This window comes from Labrus mixtus, chromosome 9, assembly GCF_963584025.1.
Source record: "Labrus mixtus chromosome 9, fLabMix1.1, whole genome shotgun sequence".
NCBI lineage: Eukaryota > Metazoa > Chordata > Actinopteri > Labriformes > Labridae > Labrus > Labrus mixtus.
This window is the reverse complement of record NC_083620.1, coordinates 7,921,469-7,949,132: the sequence shown is the minus strand read 5'-3', so window position 1 is coordinate 7,949,132 and position 27,664 is coordinate 7,921,469. Positions and strand designations below refer to the sequence as shown.

General features: G+C 42.8%; 2 protein-coding genes across 2 annotated transcripts; one reads left to right on the top strand and one right to left on the bottom strand.

The window, feature by feature from the left end:
• The first annotated feature begins 114 nt into the window (after positions 1-114).
• Positions 115-8,411, top strand: tagln (transgelin). The gene is made up of 6 exons (XM_061045679.1): positions 115-224; positions 5,564-5,615; positions 6,316-6,504; positions 6,852-7,023; positions 7,563-7,665; positions 7,757-8,411. The coding sequence occupies exons 2-6, from the start codon at positions 5,604-5,606 to the stop codon at positions 7,893-7,895; spliced, it is 615 nt and encodes a 204-aa protein (XP_060901662.1). The 5' UTR covers positions 115-224; positions 5,564-5,603; the 3' UTR covers positions 7,896-8,411.
• Positions 8,412-10,004: 1,593 nt separating this feature from the next.
• Positions 10,005-26,875, bottom strand: pcsk7 (proprotein convertase subtilisin/kexin type 7). The gene is made up of 17 exons (XM_061045624.1): positions 26,776-26,875; positions 24,466-24,773; positions 23,361-23,603; positions 20,513-20,647; positions 20,267-20,432; positions 20,056-20,146; positions 19,780-19,834; positions 19,246-19,384; positions 18,587-18,687; positions 16,645-16,812; positions 16,257-16,361; positions 15,322-15,424; positions 13,290-13,446; positions 13,005-13,099; positions 12,811-12,916; positions 11,983-12,100; positions 10,005-11,812 (listed from the first exon to the last, which is right to left on the bottom strand). Exons 2-17 carry the CDS (start codon positions 24,712-24,714, stop codon positions 11,540-11,542), a joined length of 2,304 nt encoding a protein of 767 aa, XP_060901607.1. The 5' UTR covers positions 24,715-24,773; positions 26,776-26,875; the 3' UTR covers positions 10,005-11,539.
• Between the last annotated feature and the right edge of the window lie 789 nt (positions 26,876-27,664).

The window sequence follows — 27,664 nt, the reverse complement described above, 5'->3', positions numbered from 1 at the left end:
TCCCCCTCTTCCCTTCTCTCTCTCTCCTACACCTCCGTCATTTTCCCTCCCTCCCTCCCTCCCTCCTCTCTGTAGACTAGTGAAGTCATCCTTCCTCATCTGCTCCTTTTAAGCCGGCATTTTTGGAGAGGGAGGTCCCCGCCTAGCATATACAAACACTAAGTCAAGCATCCTCAGTCGATCCCACACGCTCAAGTAGTAGCCAGCAGAGAACTGACCTTTTCCTTACACAGTGAGTATACTTTTGTTTTGTTCCTCTTTGGAGGATAAACAGCTGGATTTGGGATTTTGGGTTTAAAAAGTATTTGCAAAAACTTGTGCACATGGCGTCATATTGAATCTAACAGGACAGAAGAGGAAGTTTAGAGGTCTGCGTGCAGATATATCAACTCTGAAATGCATCTGCACTTGCATGTGTGCATATTTAAGGTTGTATGACATGTCTGACCATGACGTTTTTAAAAAGTTGTTCCTGTAGTAGAGCATCATATAATCTGGTGAATTTAATCATGCACGTGTGCTATTTCTGTAATAATACTGTAAACATTATGTGAGCAAAAGTGGTATGCATATTTCTCCTTTTTCTATTTCTCTTTTTTGATTTAAAGAAACAGATGAAGTTGTAGTAATTTCATAATATATGAAATATTTGCCATTAAACGACCAAGATGAAGTATTTACACGTTCAGAGACTTGTATCTTGTATTTAAAGCTCCTGTGAGGAACTTTCAGGTTGCGTTAATTTTGGCGCCCCCTTGTGGACGAACTGGTGCCTCTTATTTATTTGCTGATTTTGACCTGAAAATGTAAAGGAAGAGTTCTTTTCTTTTCTCATCCGGTTAATTGTATGTTAAGATAATCGTACAGAAATATAATGTCAAATTTTAAAGAAATAATTACTCTTGTCATTGACAGTATTGTAAAGTTTTATAGTGGTATCAGTGTTTATCTCAGTCGGTTTCACAACCCCTCCCCAAAAGAAAAACTCCCCACAGGAGCTTTAAGGTCGTTTGTGTATTTAACTGTTCTGTTAAAATAAAACTCAATATATACAGTTGCATTTAATCTAAATATCATTTATGAGTATGATCCATCAGGAATTATTCCCTGATTAAATCCAACCGGTAACATTTGCTGATTTGATGAGGGCAAGGATGCTGACGGAAACATTTAAAAAATATATATTCACAGAAAGGCCGATGCATTGACAGACACCTCTTTGTTACAGAGCATGGTGGTTAAGAATATTCCTGCAACGCTTTACTACTTGTTTAGCTTAAAGATAGGAAGTACATGACTGGAATAGGAGTATCAAACTGGAAGCACCAGCAGCTTCTGAGCAGCAGCAACACGAGCAGATAACACTATCTCTCCTGCCAATCCAGTGGCAGCGCACGAACACAGCAGTCCAAGTCCAGGAACAAACCACTTTGACGTAACAGTGAAGCCCAAATTATATGGAATGAGATAAAAAAAAAAAAAACATTTAGACAGAAGATTTAGTTGAACTTCAGCAGTGCAGCCGCTCATTGGCTCTACGGCATGGATGGGCAAATTTGGTCACAGCAAGGGCCACATTCATTAAATTCTCACTACCAGGGGGCCAAATTGTAGTATACAAAAATGATTAAAGTCAATTCTGTCTCAAATTTAACTCAACATATACCAGTGATCAAATATTATTATGGACATATTTCTGGTTTTCATGATGTCAAGGCAGATTTTGTCATTTCTTCATGTTTCCAATTAATTGATATGTAAACATTGACCTGAGGGCCACGCTGAAGGTTGATGGGGGCCGCATGTGGCCCCCGGGCCAGCAGTTGCCCACCCCAGCTCTATGGTTTGACAGAATTATCAGGACCATGTCAGCGGTTTCTAAAGCTACTTTCAGAGCTCAGTTGAGTCCAAGAAAAACAGCAGATTTCTGTGCTGCTGGCATAAATCACATCAAGTCAAGAAGACAAGAAACCATTATTCACTGTGAGGATGTAGTCAGCCTCAAGAACATCAGCAAGCTGGAAGTGCGTCAAATCAACCCAGTAACCAAGATTAAGCCACTTACTAACTCATTATAACCCCCGACAGACTCTTAAGATTAAAAGCTTAACACCAATAAGTCCCTGGTAGTTCATGCAGACCAGGGTCATTACACGGTGGTTAGCTGGTTAACGGCGGAGGGTGAGGGTGAGGCTGCATGACACTATGTGCTCTCAGACTTCAACGGATGCCACAACCCTCATACTGGTTTCCTGTACTGGCGTGAGGCAGGGTTACCATGGCGATAGAGAAACAGAGCAGGGAAAACACAACTGGGAGAGGAGAATGGATGAATGGAACGGAGGTGATGATGTCATGGTAGAAGAGGAAAAAGGCTCTCTTTTGAAATATGGGACTTTTTTCCATCTCCGCATTTGCCTTTATGTGAGGTACTGGTTATAATTCATATTCAGCATCATTATTTTTATGAATGCTTCCTGCAGTTTTTCATTGAATCAGGTCAGACTACACGGTCATTTTGTCTGTTACTGTACGATGGTTTCTGTGTCAGATCAGGCGTTCAACGAGTCATACATTTGTGCGGTGACTTGATCGACATACATGACGGACTACACGGTACCCAATCATCAGGACCGACGTGATGACGTTTTAAGGAAGAGGGGCGCGGCTAGGCAACACCCGGAAAGAGCTCGGCCATTTTTTAAAACTTGTGACTTTAACGTGTGCAGAGTGCTCTGTGCTCTCATTGGTCAACATCGGTGACATGAGGGAACGCATCATAGAGAGCAGATAAAAAAATCAAACATGTAAGACTTTCTGTCGGGAGGTCTAGAGGGGTCCCAGATGTGGGCTTGATTGTTGTTCACTATAGGACACACTACACGGAATAAAACGATAAAAGGGGTTATAACCTGTTAGCTAAATCTGGTACAAAGCATCTTTTCTCTTCTGAGACAATTACTGTCCCTGATTCAAGTAAACAAAAAAACTAAACTAGTCTACATACAACTCGTATCTCCTTAAAGCTCCTAAAGTAACTTTCAGCTTGTGTCAAGTTTGGCGCCCCCCTGTGGACAAAGCAGTACCTCTCATCTCTTTGGTTTTTGATAGTGTCCTGAACAAAGGCTGTAACTGCAGCTTGCTGTTGACCTACTCATCTGACTCCTCCTCCTTTCAGAAATAAGTTAAAGGCATTTCATGTAGAAATGATCGATCATGTCACTGATGGTCTCGTTTGTCTTTGTAGGTCATAAGTATGACCTTCAGTCTTCTTTCAGAACCACCTAAAGACTCCTCACAGGAGCTTTAATGTGATTACGCTTATCAGTGGATTTAAATGAGCTCACTGGGCTGTTAAAGGTACAGGGGCAGACTTTATACATGGATATTTATATTGTTTTTATTGCAGACCTTTTAGAAGCCTTTTACCTGAGAATTACTTTTTGGGGGAAACTTTTACTCGTCAACATTTAAAAGACAAATATAGTACTTTTGACTCTCGCTACTTCAGCTCTGAAGTCAGCTGATGAATTTCCTTTTCTAAAATCTGATCCAAAAGACAACAAACTGTGTCCCTGGAGTTCTATGCGTGGTTTGTCTACGGCTCTAAGCGGTGTTGCTGTTCCTCTACGTTTTGCATCTTTATGGTTAAATGTAGAGCAAAGTCAGGGCAAAGGTTACTCCGATCAGGCGGTTCATTTAGAGGCGGTTATCACGGCTGCGGCAGAGATGGATGACAATTCTCCACCTGAGAACTCATGGCCATATCTTTGAAATTTGAATGTTTTCTCTCTGTGTGAAGGTAAGCTGACATTTTCCCATCAGCTCATCCGGTATTTTTGGTTGCTCCTACTCTTGACTGCACTCACGCATCGTGAAAATACAACAATATTTTTAATCAGAGTAGTTTTATTTTTGACCAGGAGGATCTATAGTTTGATTTGAGAAGTCATGGAGTTGTGTACTTTCTCCACCACTGGTAATGGACACACAAACTAATACAAATACACATTTCACTTCTTCACATTTTTCACAGGAGAAGTCATTGGGTGCACAATGTGGTCAACGCAGCTTGTATTTCTGCCCCTACAGAGAGCATAATGTGTGTGATTTGCAGTTGTGGTCCAGCAGAGAATACTTTATGAGGCGAGGAGTTAGAGGCCAATGGAAAAAAGGGAGAGTTACTGTACTGGAATACCAGACAAACATCTTTCTGTAATAACAATTATACAATGACTCATGTCAGCCAGAGTAACAAGGGGTAATCGTGTGTGTGTGTGTGTGTGTGTGTGTGTGTGTGTGCAGACAGATGAGGAGTAAATATAGTGTCTGAATATGTGGTTGTGTGTAAGTGAGCATGTTGCCCAGCATGTGTGTTTGGTTTCTTGTGGTCTGGAAAAGCACCGCAGGGAATGAAGAGAATATTAAACAAGGCTGGCGGTAACACTCTGCAGACGCTCTGGGCAGAGATCCATAAACGCTGCTGGCCTGTAGTTTCCAGAATATGCACACAATCAGAAATAAAACTCAATATAGCACCACCAAAAGTTTCATATTCTCTTTAGCCTCCCTTTTACTAGGAATATTCCCATTGACAATCAAAATCTCTTCAACAAGAGGGGTCCTGGCTGAGGCTGCAGCATGAAAAATTCCTCCAAAGAACAAACAACAGACTACATCAGGCAGAAATAACATCAGACAATGAACAGTGACGGACTAAGTACACAACTTGCATTGAGTGCAGTCAAGAATACATGTGCATACATTCAGCTATGTTGTGTTTATTTAGAAAATATATATTTTTTAATTTTTTTATAGTGTTACAATGCTGGAAGTCCAAACTAAACGTGGGCCGCGTTTCAGATCATTTGGGACTAGTGGAGAGTCCTTTGCTTTTGCAGCCAGCCTCAAGTGGACACTCAGAGAACTGCAGTTTTTTGCACTTCTGCATACTCGTTCTTCAATAGTGGAAGTTGCCGATTGATTAGATGCCATATACAAATTCTTACTTTTACAGCCACACTTCAGCAAAATCCTGTTTCTGACCTAATACTCTTGGCTCTGTTTGTGGTTTTTTTCATCGTTTGAACTATGCAAGCGAGATCACAGGAGAGACTAGAAGTGTTACAGTACATGCACAAGTTTCTGTAATCCAGATGTTAATTTTTCCCGCCACATCTACACCTCTTTTCCTGTTTCTAGAGCCAGAAGTTAGTTAGCGGCCACCATTGATCGTGTTTATAAAGCGTCTTTAGAAGCCAGTGGGTGACACCACTGAAACTGCGTCCATTCAATCCATGGTTATTAGCAGCAAGTGTTTTGAAAATGTGAAGAACGAGATCATCTTGAAACACAGAACCTCCACTCATGGTGCAACTCGTGGTCAATTGCGACATTTTGGACATTGGAAAATTCAGTGACCTCTATTTACCCACCAAGACAATAAAAGCGGCTGTGTATTGTTCCCAAACATGACTTTATTGTTCTCCATGGCGACAACAGAGACAATCCTCCTTCACTCAACTCATGGGGGTTTAATACCTCTAACATTTTAACTTTAAACCCTCCCCAGGAACAGGAAGTGGAAGTGACCTGACATCGACATGGCAACAAAGGTTGGATGGTGCAGACAGCACTTTGTTTTGGGTTTTTTTGCACATGGCTGTTGGCCCAAAGGCAATACAGACAAAAAAAATGCTGGCAATGATATGAGGCAATGTGTTGATAGAGACCGAGAGGGAGCGAGTGTGTGTGTGTGTGTGTGTGTGGGTTAAGGACAAAAATATGCAAAATATGAGCTTGCTGGTATAGAGCTCCCATTGTACACCACTTTGCCTCGGACACAGAGACTCAGGTCCTTGTAGGGCTAAATGGTGTGCACTAGGAGACACAATGCTGTCAATGTGGTTTTTCTGGGAAAAGGTATTTAAAATGAAATGCTGAAAATGTATGCTTATATACACGCTTTGTACATGCATGTCTTCAGTGTTTATGTTGGTGAATACATTACGAACAATATCTGTAAATATGCGTTAACCTTCACACGTCTGTGCATGCTTCTGCATAACGGTTACAAGCATAAACTTTGATGTTGTCATTGATATTAACGCTGTTGTTTGTTGCCAAGGTGGGCGATGAGGATGAGACCAGAGAAAATCCAACCTTATTCCTTCTGTTAGATTTTACACTAGTAAACATTTTGTAACACTGTTTTTGATTCTTTCCTTTAATTCTTTTGTCTTCTGTGTTTCCTATCCATCTCTCCTGTTAAATCCCCCTCGCCCACCCTTCCTCTGTTTCATTGCAATCTCTCAGGGAGTCGGCATGGCTAACAAAGGTCCATCCTATGGCATGAGCCGGCAGGTTCAGGATAAGATCGACAGTAAGTACGACCCCGAGCTGGAGCTGATCCTGGTGGAGTGGATCAGCCGTCAGTGTGGCTCCGGTGTTGGGAAGCCAGAGGCGGGCAAAATGGGATTCCAGTCTTGGCTGAAAGACGGCTGTGTGAGTGCCACATGTCTTTTTTAAATACTTATTTATTGGGATAGGGGGAGATGGGCTAAGTTGCAGGAAGGATTTCTCCTTTGTATTCTTCATATTCCTGTTGTCCACACTTCCTTGCCGCTGAGGTGGGGGTCGGAGCAGGCCGTGCATGAATGAGGACGGCGGTGGTTGTGGGGACGACACAGTCTGATGGTGGTGGCTGGGCGTCAGGGTGGTAGTAGTCCCTGATCACCTCGCTGAAGGTTTGGGGAGCTACGAAGATGGACAAGGCCTCCTGGGCTATCCAACGAGTTAGCGATCTTTTTGTAATGCCTTTCCTTTCTTCTTCTTCTGTAACTTCTCTTTAGGTTCTGAGCGAGCTGATAAACAGCCTGTACACAGCAGACAAACCTGTGAAGAAGATTCAAAGCTCAACCATGGCCTTCAAACAGATGGAGCAGATCTCACAGTTCCTCAATGCTGCAGAGAAGTATGGCGTCACCAAGACTGACATGTTCCAGACAGTGGACCTTTGGGAAGGTTAGAAGGTTTTGATGGTCGTACTTTATATCGGGATGAATGCTGCTGGAAACTCAATTTAAAAAAAGTAATCATGTAGACACTAAGTGAGCTCTAACCCTGGCTTATACTTCAACATTTGGTTGAAAAACAAATTGTTCCTTGTGGTTGGCGATCCTCATCGGGCAGCAGGTTTTCAGTCTCAGCAGGAGTTATAGAAAATCTAACTAGCTACTTGCAGTCATTGCAAGTAGCTTTATATATATGCCGTCAGGCTTGCTGTTCGTTTGCATGTTCTCCCAGTGCCTGGTGGGTTCCCTCTGGGTACTCTGGCTTCCTCCCACAGTCCAAATAGGTGTGAATGTGAGTGTGGCTGTCTGTCTCTATATGTCAGTCCTGTGACTACCGGTGACCAGTCCAGGGTGTATCCCACCTTTCACCCAATGACAGCTTGGAGCGACTCCAGCCCCCCCCACGACCCTGAAAGGGAATAGATGTATAGATAATGGATCTATGATTCCTATTGTAATAATCTTTATTTTATGTGTGACTCGGTGCAGGTAAGGACCTTGCGGCGGTGCAGAGGACCCTGTCAGCTCTGGGTAGCTTGGCCGTGACTAAGGATGAAGGCACATATAATGGAGACCCCAACTGGTTCTTCAAGTGAGTCTGAGGCATAAAATGTGAAGTGTCTATAAAACACGGATTGGTTTCTTGTTTTCCATTAAATGGCATTTTCAATAATGTGTTGCAGAAAAGCGCAGGAGAACAAGCGAGACTTCAGCGATGACCAACTGAAAGCAGGCAAAAATGTGATTGGCCTACAGATGGGGACCAATAGGGGAGCCAGTCAGGAGGGCATGAGTTATGGAAGACCCCGACAGATCCTGTAAATCACTGTGCAACACTTACCAGAAAAAAACCCTTCCACCCCTCACACCTTGTTAGAGCCTGTAAGCTTCAAACTGGTTTTCTTAACTCCCCTTTTATCAGAAAACCTTCCCTGCATTAGAGTTTAGTTACTTTTTACAAGTGCCCCCTACCTCCTGACACTGACCCTCTTCATTTCATGTAGACGCTTGCACTAGTTTTCACTGCTCAGACCAGAGCTCACAACCCTGAGTCCTTTCCCCTCTAGCTTGGACCAGTACGACAGAATTTTGTAGTCCTGATTGAAAATAGAACTTTGAAATGACTAATGCATTGATTGGAGGTTAAAACACCAACGTGATCATGTGCCAACGTTGAGCTGTTCCTTCCTCAGGAACAGTATTCCTATTAGGCTAAAGAAATACCTGACCAGTTGTATCTGGCACGTTTCGTCTACCACTTCCCACAATGCTTTGCCTGCTGTATCAGTGCCAATATTTTTTGTACATTGTCTTATTAAATAATGACTTTGAAAAACCTCTCTGGATTTGACTTTGTGATTCTGGGAAATTGGAAGATTGGGTTTCATAGTTTGTACACTGGATTGGTCCTTCACCAACATTTAAAAAAAAGGATGAAGTGTGTCACCCATACTGGGATAAACCACAAACCTGTGTCCATGCACACACCTGTTACTCCTATTGGTGCATCTCACGGGATCTCAGGCAGAAATTCCTAGCTGTTAGTCGTATACATCATCAGAAACGCTCCCTAAAGTCGTAACTCAGACTTTTGGAAACTTGAAAGAACTTTAGTAACCCAAGCTTGAAATCCAACATGGCTGCTCCATACATCGACAGTAAAGTATTAGCTGTACATTAGAGTGTTTATTAGCAACTTAGTCTTGTTTTTGTGTAATTTAATCAATCACACCGAGAGTATCGTGCAAGTTCTATCTGTGGACATGATGTCATGTTGCATTCACACGCATTACAGCACCTAGTGTGTCGTTATCGCCTGGCATGAGCTAACAAAACAAAGGTACTCCTGGAGGCGTCCATGTTGCTTTTCTGACTGGAATGTGGTTCAATCGGTTGTATGGTTGTAACCTCATTCCTGCCTTACATCCGAGGTAAATGGAACGCACCGTCACTTCCTTTCATTTCTGATTTAATTATCTAATGACATTCCTATTCAGACCAGCTGAATGTTATTTCTTAATGCAAAACGACAGGGTAATCTAAGGTGATAACCATGGTTAGCTTAACCTGTCTCGGCTTACTCAGTATCACTATAACATTAACATGTTGGCTCAGTTAAAAGCACAGCTTCATCCATTCTACTGCCAAACAATGATGCAGCTGCAATAGCTGTAGATCAGTTGTGCTTGACAGAATTTTTTGCAATTACTGGAAAAAGTTCAAATAAAAGAACACATCAATTTAAAGCTTATACTCGCCTGGTGTTGCAGCATTTTTCGACAGATAAAGCAAAGGGGCCGTGGCCAGGGTGGAGCCGATCCCAGCTGTCACTGGGTGAGAAGTACTTTACATGCTGGACTCACATTTATGGTGCATTCATGTGGTGTCGGACACATCGGAAAAACAAGTTTCTGAGTTGTAAAATGCTCACGAACGCCTGCTCAAGTCGGAACAACTCGGAAACTCAAAAGAATGAGGTGCCCGACTCCCCGACTTAACGTCAGAATTGTCATCACATGGAGGGCAAACTACGTTTTGTAAATGTTAACAAACTTTTTATGAATTCATGTATTGCACATCAACTTTTTGCTCAAATATAACTTGTAACAGTTACATTTCACTGACCTTCTTCGTTGCACCAACGCTGTTACTTGCTGCTGTTACAACATTCAGACTTTCAGAGCTGAAATCGTGACAACAGACTGAAGTCAGACAGACGACTGACGGACCGATGCAGCAATAGAGACAGACAACCAGCCACACCTGTGGGCAATTTAGAGTCACCAGTTAACCTAACGAGCATGTCTTCACTCAGAGAGGCTCCTCCTGCCTGATGGGGATTCAAACCAGTAACCACTGCACCACATTAAAGACCGGCCTTTTATTGACGCCTGCAGGGTCAAAAACATTTGATTACAGCCAACAAGCATGTTCAGCTTCACAAAATGATGATTTTATTACCATTCAGATCACCTGTGACTTGCACAGCAAAACACAGTTTCCAAATTCAGCCCAAACACTCCGTCACATAAAAATAGAACTCTTTAATACATCCTTTAAAAACACTTTGTAGAAATCAATGAACACAGTTTAGATCTGTACAGCAGGAATACAGCTCGTATATATTACACTTCTTATAAAAATACTTATACAAGAACCGCACTTGAAAACCCCACTTCAAGTTTTTATCAGTAGTTGGTTGGAAACCCAAAGATAATTATAATTACAATGATAATAATAATAATAATAATAATACTACTAATAATAATAATAATAAACCCCAAACATAAAAAAAAAGAGAGAAAAGAAAATGCATAAAAAACACCTCAGAAAATAAATCTTTTCCCTTAAATACATCAGCGCCCTCCTCACATGGGAGGGCGCTTTTTCATGGAAGACGTTGCATATTTCAAGCTCACTCGCTCATATCACACACCCACACACACAATTCACACGCACTCAGTAGTGTACACACACACACAGCAGATTTGAAACCTTTCTCTAGTGCACATCATTTTATCATCCTCCCCCGGATTCAGCCCCCCCACAGGTGTCTGTAAAGTCCCACCAAACTGATACCTCAGTTTTTTGTAAGGTTCACATTCACATACAAGACACACCTGTTTACACACTGAACACTAAACTTCTCCAGGGATGTCTGACCTTTCTATATCTAAACCTTATCCTGATTGGAAATTAAATCCCTCCCCTTTAAAGGCAGGGTTGGTAATTTTCTCCGGATACACTTTTTAAGATTTTGGTTGAAACTGTCTTTAGGTCCTGACAGAAATTAATAACTCATGTGCTCTGAAAATCCGTCATCTGTATCAGTTTGTAAGCCTGTAAAAACTTTGACCAATGTCTGCCACAAGGTACCAATCTGATGAACCAATCAGACGCCTCCCTGTCTCCCTGCTCGTTCTCTACCTCTTGCGTGCTCTAGCCCACACTCAAAGCATGAGCTGAGGTCCACTTCTGGAGCAACGGTGCTCGTGCATGTAAGTGAGGGGGCGTGGCTTTTGAGGGAGCACAGAGGGGAGGGGGTGGATGTAGACGGAGCACTGAGAGAATGCTACTTTCAAAATCATGCTAGTTTTCGAAAATTACCAACCCTGCCTTTAAGCTAAAGGTCCAATAAGTGTCTTCACTTTGGAGGATTCCCTCATCACTTCGCTCCTTATAAAAACTAAAGTAAGAGGGATGGGAGTGTGAAAGCATGCACGCAGTCCTGCGTTTCCTGTCATAGCAGAAAAAACAATTTTCAAACAAGGCCACGTTTTTGGAGAATGCAGACAAGGATAAATACCCAACTCCACAGTCAAGGTAGTCTGCAGACCAGACTGTGACCCCTCCACCACATCAGGTAAGGTAGACCGGGGCCAGAGGCAGTATAAGTAGGCTGGGTGGATGGGGAGTAGTAGGTTCAAGCCTGAGATGCAACAACAGCACAACAATCTGGCTCAGTGCTATGTTGCAGGCCGCTCTCCATTTAAAAGAGACACGGCCTCGGAGTCCAGCACCGTTTGCAACTCCACCCCGGAGTCCCCGTCTTCCTCCTGGCCATCCTCCTCGACTATGGCCTCCTCCACTCCTCTCCCTCGGTGTCCCCGCTTGTTCCGGGGAGCGCCCCGCCTCCTGCTCGGGCAGAAAATGCCTCGGAAGTACAGGTGGGCCAATGTGACCTCCAGTGTGTAGTAGAGAGACCAGAAGAGAGCAAAGCAGCCCAATAACAGCAGGAACTGAAGGGAGGGAGGAAAGGGAGAGAGTGAGGTTAAGAACATCAAAACATCAGGAGAACTGGAGTCTCTTATTCACTAATAGCTTGACGTGAGGACGATGTACAAGAAAAAACAGCAGCAGAAAAGACTAGGAAAGAGGACAAGTAGATGGAGTGTCATGTACATCTTACCTTGAGGCTGTTGGAGGTGAATGGGCTGACTATCTCTGGAGGGATATCCAGGCCTGGTGGGCAGGGCAGAGAGAAGCTGCTGTCCAGATACTTGCCACTCATAGCTTCCTCCACCAGCCTGTCAATCAACACACAGAACATTTATCTAGCTTTCACAATCGAGACGTTTCATCAATCATTATTATCGTTCTTTTAAAGTTACAGGGACTGGATTTCAGTTCAAACACATAACGGACTGACACTGTTTTAGCATAGCATGCTAACTCCAAACAGAGCCATTTAATCTGTTATTTTAACCCAGTTAAACCAAGTTTTCAAGGCTCAAGCCGGGCTCCTGAGTCTGCTCGCTGCTGATGAGTTAGAGTGAAGGGGATTAGCCCCAAAGTTAGCTTCAACATCCGACCTGGAGCAGACACATAGCTCTCCCCTGTCCTCTCTGACTTAGGGTCAGGACTCAGAGAAACAGAGAGATTTAAAATGTATTTTGCAGCATCGGGGGTGAAATCCTCCCAGAGCTAAGAAGTTTTAGGATGTGATGATGTTGCATCGGCTGCTGTTATTAAGTTGTGTTTCTCCCAGCAGAGATAGTAAGAATGCAAGATGGTTGACTCTGCAACAAATCAACTCAGGAAAATGATGTCCACACACAGCATGAAAAACACCCGCAATGACTTAAACAACGGATTGTCAATAATTACATTTGTCCTCAGCTTATTTTGTCATCTAACTTCTAACAAAAAACTTTTAATGCACAAGTCAAACCACATAGAAAATAAAAATGATCTAACAGTATCCATATGGCAGCACAACACGTCTGTAGAGTCTTACATCTGTCTGTCCTTGACCTCGCTGAAGGTCATAGAAGAACCATACAGGGTCAACGCCCACTGCTTCAACACTCCCGCGGCGGCACACTGCAGAGACGTCGGCTCTTCTGCAGGAGCAGAGAGGAGGGTCAGTGTGGACAGGGAAGGTGTGCACAGTTTTTTCTTTCAACAGTGAGTTAGTGAAGGGTGCCTTACTGTGGTCTGATATCTTGAGCATGTACAGGCCTTCAGCTCTCTCTCCCCAGCAGCGCACAGTGGAGAAAGTCCAGTCCTGGTAGCCTGCAGGGTCTCTGTCAAGGAGAGAAAACACGTGTTCATTTGTTAGCCCAGTTGTCTCAAAGTCTGTGTATTACATTTTTCTTCAGTGCTGCTGGCAGTTTGAATTATGATTTCAATTTAAACACTGAATTAACAAACTGTCGTCATTTTTTTGTTCTGATAATGACATGTAGGCTCAGGTTTACATGTGAGTGTCTGTACCTGTCAATGGCACGGCGTGCCCCGATGACTGAAGTCATTCCACTGGGGCAAACCAACACAACCTCCACGTTTCCGCGACAAGGGTGGTTTATTGTCACGGTAACAGCGACATGCTCCAGTGTCTCCATCCCGGAGTGTTTCAGATCGGCAGGCGAGACTGAAGGAGAGGAGGGAGCAGCTGAGTGTCTGAATGTATGTGTGTGTGTGTGTTTGACCATTTCCTCATTTGATACGGGTTAAATCAAGTGTCATCAACGTAATATCATAAATTCTAACCCTGGATGTTTCTTCTTCACTTTCTGTTCTTGAGACCATTAACCGTCTTCCAGCCCACCTCACGCCCTTCGACTGGAGTGTCTGTTATTTCCTAGACTCTGATTACTAATGAGCCGTGGAGCTCTCTGACCATGTAGGGCTGCGCACATCCCGGGGGCAGAGAGAGCGAGGAGTGTAAACAGAGGTGTGGTGGAAAGGACACATCGTCAGGGGACCCGGGTGTGTGTGTGTGTGTGTGTGTGTGTGTGTGTGTGTGTGTGGGGGGGGGGGGGGGGGGGGTTCAGGACAAGTGGAGACTGAGTGTTAAGGGGTGAAGACACGGGGAAAAGGAAAGAACATACAACTACAGGGATAAACAATGCTACACAGATACTAGAAAGGTAGCGTGGTACCCAGCTGTTCCAAACGAGACGTTACAACCTTTGATTAATACTCGTACTTTATGACTGACAGCGTTTGAAGAGCCGTTTTTCTCCTCGTGTTGTGCTGCACGTTACTGTCATTTGTGTGTATTGTTTTTATGGGTTATTAATCTGACTTATTAAACTATTGAAACTAACATCGTTAATAAATCTCTCCCCCACCCTACAAGGCACACAAACTGATGTCAGCTAAATCTGCAACCACCCAGCTGAGGCAGCCTTCCCTTCCAGCTGTGTTTGAAAACAACAGGAAGTCTGACAAAAAGTCACAAGATTAAAAAAGACTGACCCCCAGAGCGCACTCTGCTGGTGACAGCCAGAAAGAGAACTGCTAGTTTATTACAATGAAAGTCAAATGAAATGCTATCTGACTGGTGAATAAATCTAATAATATAGGCCCATATCGCTGATGATCACTTGATACGCTAATATCAGCCCAAATTATCAACTGGATGATTAATCGCTCAGGCTATAAAAATGCTAATTAATCAAATGTGTAAGTTAGTAGTGTATGTATGACTGACAAATTTTATAAAAGCCATGTCATGCCTCTTTTTCTCGTTTAATGGCAGCATGTAAAGTTACACACTTGGAGGACAATATAAGCATCGCTTGTCTGCATAAAATCATGCTTCTTATTTACTGCGATAGCTCGTATTGCTGTAACGATTCATTTTGCATGGGATGACAGCAGTCTGCAGAAATTAAGACAACACATAGAAACTACAAAACTACAAAAACAAACACTGTTGTAAAGTGTGACAAATGTGACAGGCAGACCTGAACCTTTCAGAAAATACTGAGGGTTTAGTTTTATTCTTAGTTAAGATAGTCTTTGCTCCTTCCATGCATGAGACCACACACTCTTCACTCTGGCCATGCTCCTGTCTGGGAGGAGGCCATTCAACAAAAAAAAAGGAAAAGATACAGATTGAAGAGGGAGAAGGGAAAGCTTGTGAAAGAGTGTGCGAGGAAAAAGAAGAAACGGATCAAATTCACAGACGGTGGATAATCAGTGAATCATGGCGGTGAGATGTGAAAAAGGAAACATAAGTAAGTGAGACGAGATGTAAAATAGAGATTTCAGAAGAAAAAAGAAGGAAAAAATAAACGCAGGCCATGAAGAAGAATCTCAGACAGTATTTTCAATGCTGATGCGGGGACTCACAAAAAGGAGAACATTACCTAATAAGGAGAGGCGGACTGACTGAGGAGCAGGCAGGGCAGGAGGGAGGGAGGGAGGGAGGGAGGGGAGCTACGTAGTGCAGTATGTAAACAGGACAGGCAGCAGTCAAATACAGAGCCGAGAGTGAGAGAGGAGCAGATAGAGTTACCTTTCCAGGTGCGGATCAGCTGGTCAGGATATGTCGGGATGGCTGCTTCCTCCTTTATCACTGAGTTCTGATAGGACACCAGGAACGGCACAGACTCCCAAACCTGAGAGACAGAAAACAGTGTCATTTCAGGCTCTGGCGGTAACTTAAAGTACAAGTGCAAATACCTGGACTAGATCATTAATTAAAAACACTTCTGTGAGGAGATTTTAGTTGGTTATGAAACAGACTGAAATTAATATTGAGGACTTTTTATATGCTCCAAAAGTACAAAAGGGACATGAGCATGAAAAAGACAGTAGATGTCGCCCTTGAGCTCCTGCATGAAACCAAAACAAACTGCAGTTTGGCCACACCTCCTCCATACGGAAGCCTCCGCTCTTCTCCAGCAACACACCTCCAAAGCCCCTCCCTTTACGTTAGCATGAAGGAGTCAAGTGCAAGCGGTGGACAACATTGTCCTTGCCTCGAGCTGAAATTGTCTGTGTTCTGCATTGTTGTGTTAGCATGCTAATGTTAGCGCTCTTTAGTTAGCTCGTAGCTTCACATTGCATGTAAACTGACACAGAATGAGCGTGATCTAAAAACTCTTACTAACATCCAAACAATCAGTGAGTATGTTGTTCTTCTTCTCTCTAGTCCTTGATTAAAACAGCTTTTATACACAAGGGGAGGAGCCGGCCGTCCCGTCCATGTAAACACAGCTCTGACAAAACCACTAGCGGGACTCAAGCTTCTCACTCATTGTGGACAGTCGTGACTCCAGATATTTCCAGAGGATATATTTGGAACAAACTCGACGATATCAGCAAAGACATGAGATGTGCCCATTTGTCCACAGGGGGCACCAAAATCGATGTAAACTGAAAGTTCCTTACAGGAGCTACACATGCTAAAAGAGATATTAGATTATGTGTATTACTGCACATACGTACCTTGGCAGCATTGACGAGTCTCCACGCATTGAGCAGACCAAAGCCGTGCTGCGGGCTGTGGTTAAATCCAGCCCCGTTTACCCGCCAGTCTGCACTGGTGTCACACTGTTCACACAAACATAAGGACAACACATACAGGAACACATGAATAAAACCATGCTTGTATTGGCTTTCAAAGGTCATGGAAACGGACAGAGAGACTCAGACTCAGATTGAATGTAATGACCATGCTGATGGGTAAATCTTTCTTTCTGAAAGGGGCAGGCTCTACCTCATACCTGTCTTCTGACTTGTTTAGCTCACTTTTTGTAGAGTAGTAGAGTATCTACACCAGCCTGCATGTACTTATAACTGGTGTGGTGAGAAATGTCATGATGTCATGTCATACCTTGGTGGCGGTGAAGGCGATTATGTGCTGCACGTCTCTCCAGCTGAGGCAGGGCCGGACCTGCAGCATTAGAGCCACCATTCCCGCCGCCAGGGGCGCCGCGGCAGATGTGCCTGTGTGGCTGTCCGTACAGCCCGTCCCGTGCTGCAAGGACCAGTCTGACGTCACCTGCAGAGACAGACAGAAGGACTGAGTGACAAGGATACAACCGAAGAGATTTACGTTTAGTACAAACAGTTCCAAAGGGGAAAAGCCCTGGCGGGAGGCCAAACACAGTCTGCTGTATACATTCACAAGTTACTTTATACAGAAGCTTTACAGGCTATAAGAAACACAAAGTATTCACGTCTGTCTGTAACTAAACTAGGAGGAAAGAAACAGGCGCCAATGTCATTGAAGTGTCCAAACAGAATCTGAAGTTTACTGTACCAGTCAGAGTTCAGCAGTGTTTGTGTACATTTAGAGGACTGTGTGACAGGAGTTTAAAGGCTTAAAGGGGGTCCATTTGTAAGAGATGAAAGGAAGCTGAAAGAAAAGGAACACATAACAACCAAAAAAAGAAAAAGTCGGATAGCTAAAATGTATATAAATGGGAGTGTGAGGATGGAGACTGTATTGATGTAGGAGATTTACTCTATAAGTAGGGGGAACAACAATGGGGAGAATAGGTGGGGGTGGGGGATTAGTAAGTCAGGTTTGTGGTCATAAACAATAATACTAAACACGCCTACAGGTCTGCTCAACCTGGTGAGAGTGTGAAGAATTATTAATGAATACATCTGAGCTGGGGGAGGTTTAAAGGTCGGAAAATATTTGTGGAAATTTCCCATCTTTGATCAATACTCCTGTGTGTCACACACACAGATTGTAAATATTAAAGGACAAAGCCTGACTTTCAGTCAACCTAACGACAGGCTGAGAGCTGGAGCGGGTTTTAAGCCTCCTGACAAACTGTTACATCGCGCCCTCATGTCAATCACGTCAGCTACGCGCCTAACTATGGATAACACGTATCGTTTTCAAAATGAAAACGGAGCCGCTTTTAAAAAATTCAGCCCCCGTACAGTGTGTGCCAGTGATGTGTGTGCCCTTTGGTTTTTTGTTCCAGGCTGTAAACATGTTTATTTATGCTGTAAAAACTGCTTTTCTGCCTATGGTATGCATGTGACTATCTGTGTTCCTGGAGCCAGCCTCTAGTGGACACTCGAGGAACCGCAGGATTTTGCACTTCCGCATCGGCTTAATTTTTCAAGAAAAGGAGGTCGCCGCTTGGTCACACATTGAATGATTAAAAAATCATTGAGGATTTAGCCTCTGGAATATCAGCAATCAATGAGCAGAAGGTTTGACAAGGAAATCTTTAAATACAAATGCACAAGTCGATACTGAACTTTAAAATGATTCTGAAATGTTCTGTTCCCGACCAAGTACATTTTGATGAAATGCATGTGAAGGCAGCTGTTATTGTTGGGAGAGTCCAAATGGCGTCTTCAGAATAATCCACTAAAGGTCAGTGTGTGGTAAGGACTTGGCCAGTTTGTGTTAATGTGGTCACTGGTGGATCAGTCTTGAGAGTCCAAAGAGGGACAATCTGGGTCAAGCTCTTTGATGATCAAATCACTGACAACCCTTACAGCTGTGTTGCCATGGTGACACGCCATAACAGCTGCAAATAAATGTCAATGGATTCTTTGGGACCTCGTGTAAACATCTGATGTTGTCTTTGGATGTTTTCTGCTACTTTTCTGTATCTATTCAAATTTTTTGGAAGGCATCTTGCGACCCGCGTATTGACATCTGGAACCACTGAGATTCTCTGTTAGACCAAATTCAAAATATGCTACTGTAAGACACTTTTTTCCTGGACGTAGCGCGTCCTTTGTGTGTGTGTGAGTGTGTTTTTGTGTGTGTGTGTTTGTGTTTGTGTTCCAGTGAGACCTACAATGCTCCTCAGCTTGTTCCCTCCGCTGCTGAAAGTGACAGCCAGCATGGACGCACACTCCTCAGCGTAGAAGGGCATCCTCCCATTCTCATCGACTGCTCCTGCAACACACACACACACTCCCAGAATGATTATTCATGGACTTATCCCACATGTCCACACGATCTACTAAAAATTAGAAGTGTAATCAGCGTCATCAGGTCACCAGTTGGTTTGAGGGGAAATTCTGAACCAGAACATTAATGCCCCGATTTTTGCTTTTGCATTCTATCTGTATGTTGCGTAGGCGTAATGGGGGGATGAAGTAATCAACCCTCTGTATCGTCTTACTAAAAGAGGCGTTACAGAGGCTAGACAGTTTCAGAGGAGGAGTACAGCACTGTGTGTGTGCACGACTGATTTGTCTTTGTGGAGCTCCCTGCCGTGCTTCCACAACCTCGAAACACAATGTGAATTCACAGTCTGGGACACCGATATTACACTGTCACAGAATCAATATGAATGTACCAAGATGTTCAAGGCACCTCTACATTGGCCTCACTTTTGAAACAAAGAGCCTACACTCACTTTTTATATGCACGGCCCTTGGTCCTTTCTCCGAAGCACAAGTAAACTCACAGGTACACACTCGTGCACACAAGAGAGGCTTCATGGCTTACCGACTGTGATGGTGTAGATGGAGTTGGCGTAGCCGTCGTAGTTGCAGTTGTCGTTGTATTGACCCCCGTTGCCGCTGGCAACCACAAAGATACTCCCAAAGCCTTTTCTGCCTGCGATCACCCCATGTTGCAGCGCTGCCTGAGGGGAAGAAAAATAACATGTTGTCATGAAAAGAGGAACGATTTGATTTCATACAATAAAGAAAGAAACAGTCGACTAAATAAAATCACTGGATGTTTTTTTTTTTTCAACAAGTGTTCCCCTCTCAATATAAAGTAAGTTGATGTGTGCTGCCCTCTGCAGGACAACACAGAAAATAGAATACAGAATAAAATATAGAAAGCCAGAAAAATGTGTTTTACAGGTAAAAGAGAGGAAATATATGTATTTCCCAGGTAGAAAGTATAAATAGTACAGGTTAAAAACCTATATTGAACAGTAAGACGATATACTGCATGACTGAAATTAGTGATTTTTGGGAGAGAAGGAGGGGAATAGCAGAGGTGGGATGATGCATAGAGCTTTTCTCTTACCTTGCCCAGGGGATGGGGTCCGTCCACAGTGTGTCCGTCATCATCTGGACCCCAACTTAAGAGACAACAGAGAGAAGAAAAAAAATCAGAATCCAAGAAGGCTTCCACAATACTAAAGTATGAAACAGCACAATATTACAAAATAATAGCTAATACAAAGGCCTGTGTAATTGATACACATGGTATATGTTCGTGCACATCTGGGATATTTCCATGTTTATTGTAGATATTCACCTGAAGGTCACACCTTTTAATGTCATAGTGAAACGTTCTCACCTGCAGCTGTAGATGTCGTTGACCTGGTAGTGCTTGTTAAAGGCTACAGCCTCCAGGCTGTCAGTCAACGGGCCATCCAGGACTCTGATACCTGAACAGAAAGCAACAAGCAAGAGATGCTTAACCAACTGCACGATTCCTGAAATTTTTACAGGTTTTTAAAAACTTGGACACTTCAACAGTTTTAAAGTAAATAAAGAGTTGTTTTTACCTGCCACCTTGCTGCCGTAAGCCACACCAACGGCACAGAAGCTGTTGTTGGGGACGGCTGCGATCTCTCCTGCACATCGCGTCCCGTGGTGGTTGTCGCTGTGGACGTCCGGGTGAGGCATGGGATCGGGGTCATTGGAGTTCAGATCGTAACTGCCCTCTGCACTCTGACAGGATAAAAAAAAAAATGTTAATGTAAAAGAAAAAGATAAATTAAGTAAATACGTTTTTCTTGGTCTGGACTTACGTAGTTGGGCTGGATGTCCTGGTGGTCGTGCTGCACCCCGTCATCGACCACCACCACCGTGACTCCCTGGCCGGTGATGTTGCGCTCCCACACTCCTGTTACGTTAATGTCCAAACCCTTATTGATGTTGTTGTGCTGCAAGAATAAGAAAAGTGAGGAGGGGTGAGATCTTTTACCGTGCAGGAGGAGACTCAGTGAGGGACTGAAGCTGACGTCTCACACTTTACAATAACCAGCGATATGTAGCAGAAAAATATCTAGTGTTGGTTTCCAACTATTTTTAAACTGAGTGACAGTCTCCATCTCAAAGACTGTATGAAGAATGGACAGCACAACAGCTGTCACTATATATATATATGAGAAGCCAAAAGGGTTAGAGCTCCCCCTGCTGACTGGCTGCAGTATAGATCACATCAAATACATTTTTCTACAACATGATGACGGTCATAATGGTTCGTTCTCTTTCAGATTTATGTCCAACTTTTTATTTTTCTAAGAGGATTAGTTTTAATAAGTCACTTGATGTGACGTCATGGTCGACAGCTCTGTTGACAAACGTTCTTTTCCAGCTTATTAGAGGAGAGCAGGAACAGCAGGATAAAAGGGACTAACACTGACACAGGAGTTTTAAGTCCGTATATAACTGTGACACTATAAGTGTCAGCTTCAAACGGACCCAAGAAACTTTTGTGCTTCAGAGAAATGCATGCTCTGGTGTTCAACAGCACATCACGCTGTCCACACTGCATCCATTAAATATACACCACTCTGCTCTGTGAATCTTAGTTTTCCCTTGTGAGCAGAATGACATGTAGTGCTTTTGTATTGAAGGTGGACAAACTGAAGTGTGGTGCAAGACCCCCAGGCCGCCCCATCCTAGACTTCGAGACCTACATTACTTCTCAAGAAAAGTTGTTCCTCTCTGCTCTGGTGTTTTCATAACAGCCATTAAAAACATAAAATCTAAAGAGTGCACTGCTGCATAGAAAGTGATAAGGCATTTATTAGGCTCATAAGTTGATTCTCCTTTACCCAGCCCAATACGCACACAGTATCATTTGTGTAAATAAAAGAATATAGGAGGAGAGTGGTGATGGAAAAGTACTTTCTATTTAATTACAGTGTTAAACTAGCCTTCATCCGCAAATAGAGAAGTAAACAAAAGTTTGATAAGCGTCCTGACAGAAAAACAGAGCGGTAAACAAGACAAAAGTGAACACAAGGTGATAAGCAAGGACGAAGGGGAAAACGGTAACTCCTGACTTTCTGCATCTTGGCCAGAGAAACTATCATTCCAGGTGACTCGATCAGACAGCGGTGAATGTTCCACATCGGGCAAAAAGGATTTGTCCAGGAGTTTGGATATTGTGACACTGACCAGTTGTTTACATATTAATACTCAATGTGCGCTGTGACTAGATCAAGAGTTTTTGTGGCTCCTCTTTCTCTAACCACCACCTGACACAGTTTCTGGTAAATCTTTGAAGGTTTCATGTGAATGCTTGGGGGATGGAAAGTATCACGAGGACATTCTGCAAGACACAAAGGGGGGGGGGGGGGGGTACTGCAAGGACAAAGGAAAATCATATCTATACTTCAGAGACATACCTTTCTGCAACTTCCAAACTCCCAGCTTTTCTGACGGCTTTAATAAGTCTCCTTATTGAATTTTGCAAGAAAAAAAAAAGATTTATATGTTTGTTTTTTACTTCTTATTTTATTCTTATTGTTTCTTATTTTTCAGCCCCATGTCTGATGTGTCCTTCAGCAAGACTCTTAACCCCAAGTTGCTTCCACTGCTTCGTCAAGGGACTATGAATGTGTATGAATGGGATGAGTTACTTTTGATGGACTCTTTACACAGCAGCTTCTACCATCAGTGTGTGAATGTGTAGGTGAGACCTGCGGTGTAAAAGTGCTTCGAGTAGTCAGAAGACTAAAAAGGAACTAAACTAGCTTGAGTCCATATACCATTTTTTGGGGGGGACTGAGCTTATAAAGAACAAAAGTACCTGTTACTTTTGCTGACTGAAGTTTAAAACTACTAAAGGGGAGTATCAAAACACAGTATGGCAACGTGGAAATAAGGCCACCTGCTCGACTGGTTTTCATATTTAAGTGCTGAGAACAATTCACTTTTGAAATCCAGCACACCCTCTTCATGCCCTTCTTGACTCTACAGAACACGTTTAGCCACAGGCGGATTTCAACAAGGTGCAGGAGTTAGCATTACAGAAAGGCCTTTCCCTTAGCTGCCATCAGACTGATTCATGAGCAGGAACACAAACAACAAAAAGGCACACTCAGGTACAGGAATGGCTGTATGTGCTCATGAATAGATTTTTTTAAAGATTTATGTTTGGGATTTTTGCTTTTATTTGATTGGAGAGCAGACCGAGCAGGAAATCGAGAGAGAGATCCAGAAAGGAGTTGCAGGTCAACCTGGGCCTCTGCTTGGAGGACTATAGCCTCTGTATATGTGGCGCAATCTAACCGCTAGGCCATCAGCACCCCACTCATATTTATACGTATATTTGTATATAGATCGTTGTTTATATTTATTTATTTTGGACACTGGATACTTTTGCACACTTGACATGTTTATCACATTTCTTAGTTATCTTTTATTTATAATTTGTACATTTTTGTTTGTTCTAAAAACATATTTTTGCATTTTTTCTGTCTTGTTTTTATGATCTGAAACATTTTTATGTTGTGTCTTGAATGTGATTGCAGCTCCTGTAACAGCTTCACTTCCTGCAGAGGATTAATGAAGCACCTTTCTACCACTCAAACATAAACAAACTAAAATCATCATGAAGAAAGAAAGAAGTCAGGACTCTCTCACCAGGTGCCACTGTTTAGGGTAGTTCGGATCGTTGAAGGCCATAGATCTCTTGGAGCGGCTGAGCACTCTCTCCTTGGAGAACCACGCGACATGCGGGTGAGCTGCGAGGACGTCTCCGGGGTGCACACTCTTACTCCAAATATCGGCCACGAATTCAGGTCCAGGCTTGTCAGAACACAGCAGGTAGTGGCCTTCCAGCTGTCCAATCTGGCCCTGGTTCTGCAGCCCAGCCTGCTCCGCTACCTGGAACCAAAGGGTACAAACCAAACTGAACAATCCTTCTCAAAATTTGGCAACTTTTCCTGACCTATTAAACAGATCAATAGAAACTTCAATGGAGAAACCTGAAGCACCAAAAAGCAGCACAGTCTTAGAAAAGCAGTTGGTTGTATGCTTTTGTCAATCATTCAAGATGCAATTTACACCTTTCAGTTTTTCCCACAGGTTTAATGTGCAACTGTGGCTGTGACAGAGGACACCGGGTTTACTTCAACACACAGTATGAAAAGTAGGCCTTAAAAAGGAGACGTCACACCGCTATTATTTAGAGCAGAGACATTATACCAAGCCCTTCTTTCTGTGTTTCTCTTCAGGGCATGGGATTACCAGTCAACTGATTTGCAATAACAGGAGAAGAGCGGGGCAAAGCGCGGGGGGATAGTCCACTGATCAGTTACAGATGGAGTTTTTCTCTTGGAGCAATAACATGATGAAAACTACACCACATGTACGACTCCATTTCCTAAAGAGTTGGGACGTTGTGTGACATTTTGAAAAAACAGGTGATGATTTGCAAAACATTCAAACTGCACATCTGATTGAAAATAGCACAAAGAAATGTCAAATGTTGTGACAGAGAAATGTAAATGATCTAGAAAAATTATACGTCCAAAAAGAGGTTAGTGCGCTATTACCAGGACATGATGACGTCACTGTGAAGTTGACCATGGATTTCTAGACATCATGCGTATTTTACCTTACATTTTTCTTCAAAGCTTAAATTAGTTTCAGAAAAGATAAATTGAATTTTGGGGAAATATTCAGGTGGGTGCAATCTGCACGATGCAAACATGTATTTGCAGAATATATTACAGACGTATTGTACCCTGTTGGCTATAACATCCAAGTGCACAGAGTTCTGGTCAGCATCTTCTTCCTCGTGATGTGGTCCGGCGTGGAGGCGGACGGCCCAGGCCTGAGCCTGACCGCAGGAGGGCGACGGCCAAGGTGAGGAGGAAGGAGGTGACGAAAAGGGAAGTGATGGGGCAACCGAGGGCAGCAGGGTCAAAAGTAAAAGGGAGAAGGAAGACATGAAAATGAGGAGAAGGAATGTGGGGAAATATAGTGTTGCCATAGCAACTGAAGGAGACAAGCAGGCTCAAGCAGGTAAGGCCCTCTCATCTGAAGAGCAACCTGGACACGGGGACAGAAACAGACACACAGGGAGAAAAGAAAGTCTTGTTAGTGGTGAAGACAATGTGAGAATGAGTATCATGGTTGCTTATCATCCACGTGCTGCATTCGGACGACGCTCGCTAAATTCACAGCATCACACTAACTGGACGCCAGTTCAGAGAGAGCAGTGGCTGCAGCACACTCGCTGTACGCTGTGGTTACATCACAGCTCCTGTACATGAGCGCTGTGAAGTGGCACAACAGATGAATGCTATTCTAGTAGCACTGTTAGACTACAACAGACACAAGATCATCAGATTTCAGGAGAACTTTAGCCTTTTCTTTGGTGGAGTCTGAGTACATGCAGAACACTTCAGTTATCTCATTGAGCGAAAAATATCAAAAAGCTAAAAGAGCGGCTGGTTTAACCTGTTAGGGGGACACTCCCAAGCACAGTCAACATTAAAAGTTATACACTGCACATTTATTATTTGTACAGATAACCTTTACATCTGTTTCAGAACACTATCAGGCACCAGGTTTTTCCATCTGTTAATTCACTTTAACACAGCTTTATTTCCGACAAGCCCCCCCCACCCTGAGGGTCTTATACCCAGAGGAGGCCGCCTCCTCTAATCCAGCCATGACTTCAATTTAAACTGAATGTAAGATAGATGACCTTAGAGTGACCTCATTCACCTGGAGTCAAATGACACAACAACAACAAGTCTGATCATGGAAACCTAATGAAAAAGTGCAATAACAAAAAAAAACAGAGAGAGGGTAAAACGATGTGCAACAATAACAATGAGGAGAAAAGTGCAATCATGTAGAGATGCAATAACACAAATAATAACACACAGATCACAACAAAGATACATAACAAATACATTTGAAATAACAACAGGACACATGTTCTTGTGTACTTCTTGTGACTACAGATTCATTTAGTTTTCTGCTCTTTGGTTTTTATACTAAATATTTTGTAAAGCACAAAAATGCCAACGTGCCTGCTCTGTCCTGCTCTTGTGCAAATGGAAATAAACATCTATTCTATCCTATCGTATCTAGATGTCACAACTGTCACACTTTGTCACAATCCGCTAGTTAAATCAGACCTAATGTTGGAAGAGCCCGACCCACTAATCAGCCGGCCAATTATATCGGCCGATATTAGCATATCACATGACTATCGGCTTATTTTATATAACTTCAGTCCATAACTTTCTCCTCCTCTCGCATGACTCAGGTAGTGTAATGTTTTGTTTGGTAGTGAAGTTTGTTCTGTAAAAGGGGTGGGCAATAAGCCAAAGCCTCGGCCGGCACCTTTTCTGTCACTTCAATCCCTAAATGTATTTATTTGTAATGGTCATATAGTTTTGTGTTTTTGCTTTGTTTTCTAGCAGTACTTTTTTGGTCCATATTTTGGTTGCAGCACTTCTTCAACTGTCTTAACTAAACAGTATGAGAAAGAAAGTGAAACGTCGTGATGATGTTCACCACAAAGGTTCATTCACTTTCTCTGTGACTTCACTTTAAAAAACCGAGATGACTCAATACGTTCAGGGTGTCAGGAGGTTTTATGACACACATATTTAGGTGTTTCCCAACTGCGTTAAAATCAGCTAGTTGTTAAGGAAACTTGCTGATCTTTTAAGGACGTTCAGCTGCTTTAGTTTCTCTTTCTGTGACATGTTGTTGTATTCACTTCATCCCCCTGTCACCTCCTCTGTCGGCCTCTTTTTATTATTCCAGCTGGATTCAATAAACTGCCACCATGACACCCAAATATTACAGCTATGAACATAAAAGAAAATACAACTGAGGCAGCTTTAACTTAAAACAAAGAGATACAGTCAGAATATCAAGCGAGTTGTAGTCGAGTTTGAACCGAAGCTTTGTAGTTGTTGTTTGTTTATTAGCTAGTTTTACTGACGTTAATCGTTTAGAGCGCTGTTCTTTAGTCAAATAAATCAAATACACCTCCCACAATGTGGTTAATAATACCCTGAAGTCTTACCTTTCTGCTAAATGTGCTGTTCTCGTCGGCTCCCCGCGATTGTTTATGAGTATCGTTGAGCTAGTCATTTCACTTCCGCAACTGACAAGCCTTACGTTCTACGTCATACAGTAATTGCGTAGACGTCGTGCGTGCCACCTGATTGGTCCAAAGCTAGAGCGCAGGTTCTTCTTTTTTTCGGCTGATCGCAAACAATTAAAAGGTGCATACATCCACCTACTGTACAAGAGTATACGTCACGTCATTTACCTATACTATATAAATTCTGCCTGCCAACCTCGTGTCATACATGAAGTGAGCCCCCCTGACAGCTCTTATCCCTTCTCCCTCTGTGCCCAGTATTCCTCCCATATTCCCTTCACGTCCTGCAGCTCTGATTTTCTCTTGCAACCTCTCTCTCTCTCTCTCTCTCTGCTGCATACTAAGTAGGCACAATATAATATAATATGTTCTACATTTTCCTGAATTCCACATATTTCACTGTTCCTTTCCCCCTTATGAAGCCAGAGTAAGATAAGATAAGATAATCCTTTATTGATCCCCAGTGGGGAAATTCATCATTGACCAAAAAGAAATTGCACATTTGTTCCTAACCTAATGAATTTGTACAACGCAACCTTTACCTTAAATTCAGAAAATAAATATCGCTTTTGCACCTAAATAAATGTGCTGTAAGTGATTCATGTGCTCCAGTACTTTCTTTGGATCTTGCCTGAGAGAAGGAGTCCACTGAATTATATCTTGAAAATATATCCTGTATCGCCATTCAGCTTAAAAATGTAGAGATAAAATGTTTGGTCCATATTGCCCATCTGTAGTTCAGGTTTATGTTGCCTGTCCATCAGTTTTTGGAGGTCAAGGTTTGGTGCGTCAAAATAAAAATCAGACC

What these genes read in the sequence shown, in the direction of transcription:
- tagln (XM_061045679.1), top strand. An exon ending in GACAGTGGACCTTTGGGAAG is followed by an intron (nt 7,024 to 7,562) that starts GTTAGAAGGTTT and finishes GACTCGGTGCAG; the next exon opens with GTAAGGACCTTGCGGCGGTG. An exon ending in GACCCCAACTGGTTCTTCAA is followed by an intron (nt 7,666 to 7,756) that starts GTGAGTCTGAGG and finishes AATGTGTTGCAG; the next exon opens with AAAAGCGCAGGAGAACAAGC.
- pcsk7 (XM_061045624.1), bottom strand. Translation starts at nt 24,714, where the DNA reads ATGGCAACACTATATTTCCCCACATTCCTTCTCCTCATTTTCATGTCT. An exon ending in GCACGCCGTGCCATTGACAG is followed by an intron (nt 13,100 to 13,289) that starts GTACAGACACTC and finishes TCTCCTTGACAG; the next exon opens with AGACCCTGCAGGCTACCAGG. An exon ending in TCACCTCCAACAGCCTCAAG is followed by an intron (nt 11,813 to 11,982) that starts GTAAGATGTACA and finishes CCCTCCCTTCAG; the next exon opens with TTCCTGCTGTTATTGGGCTG.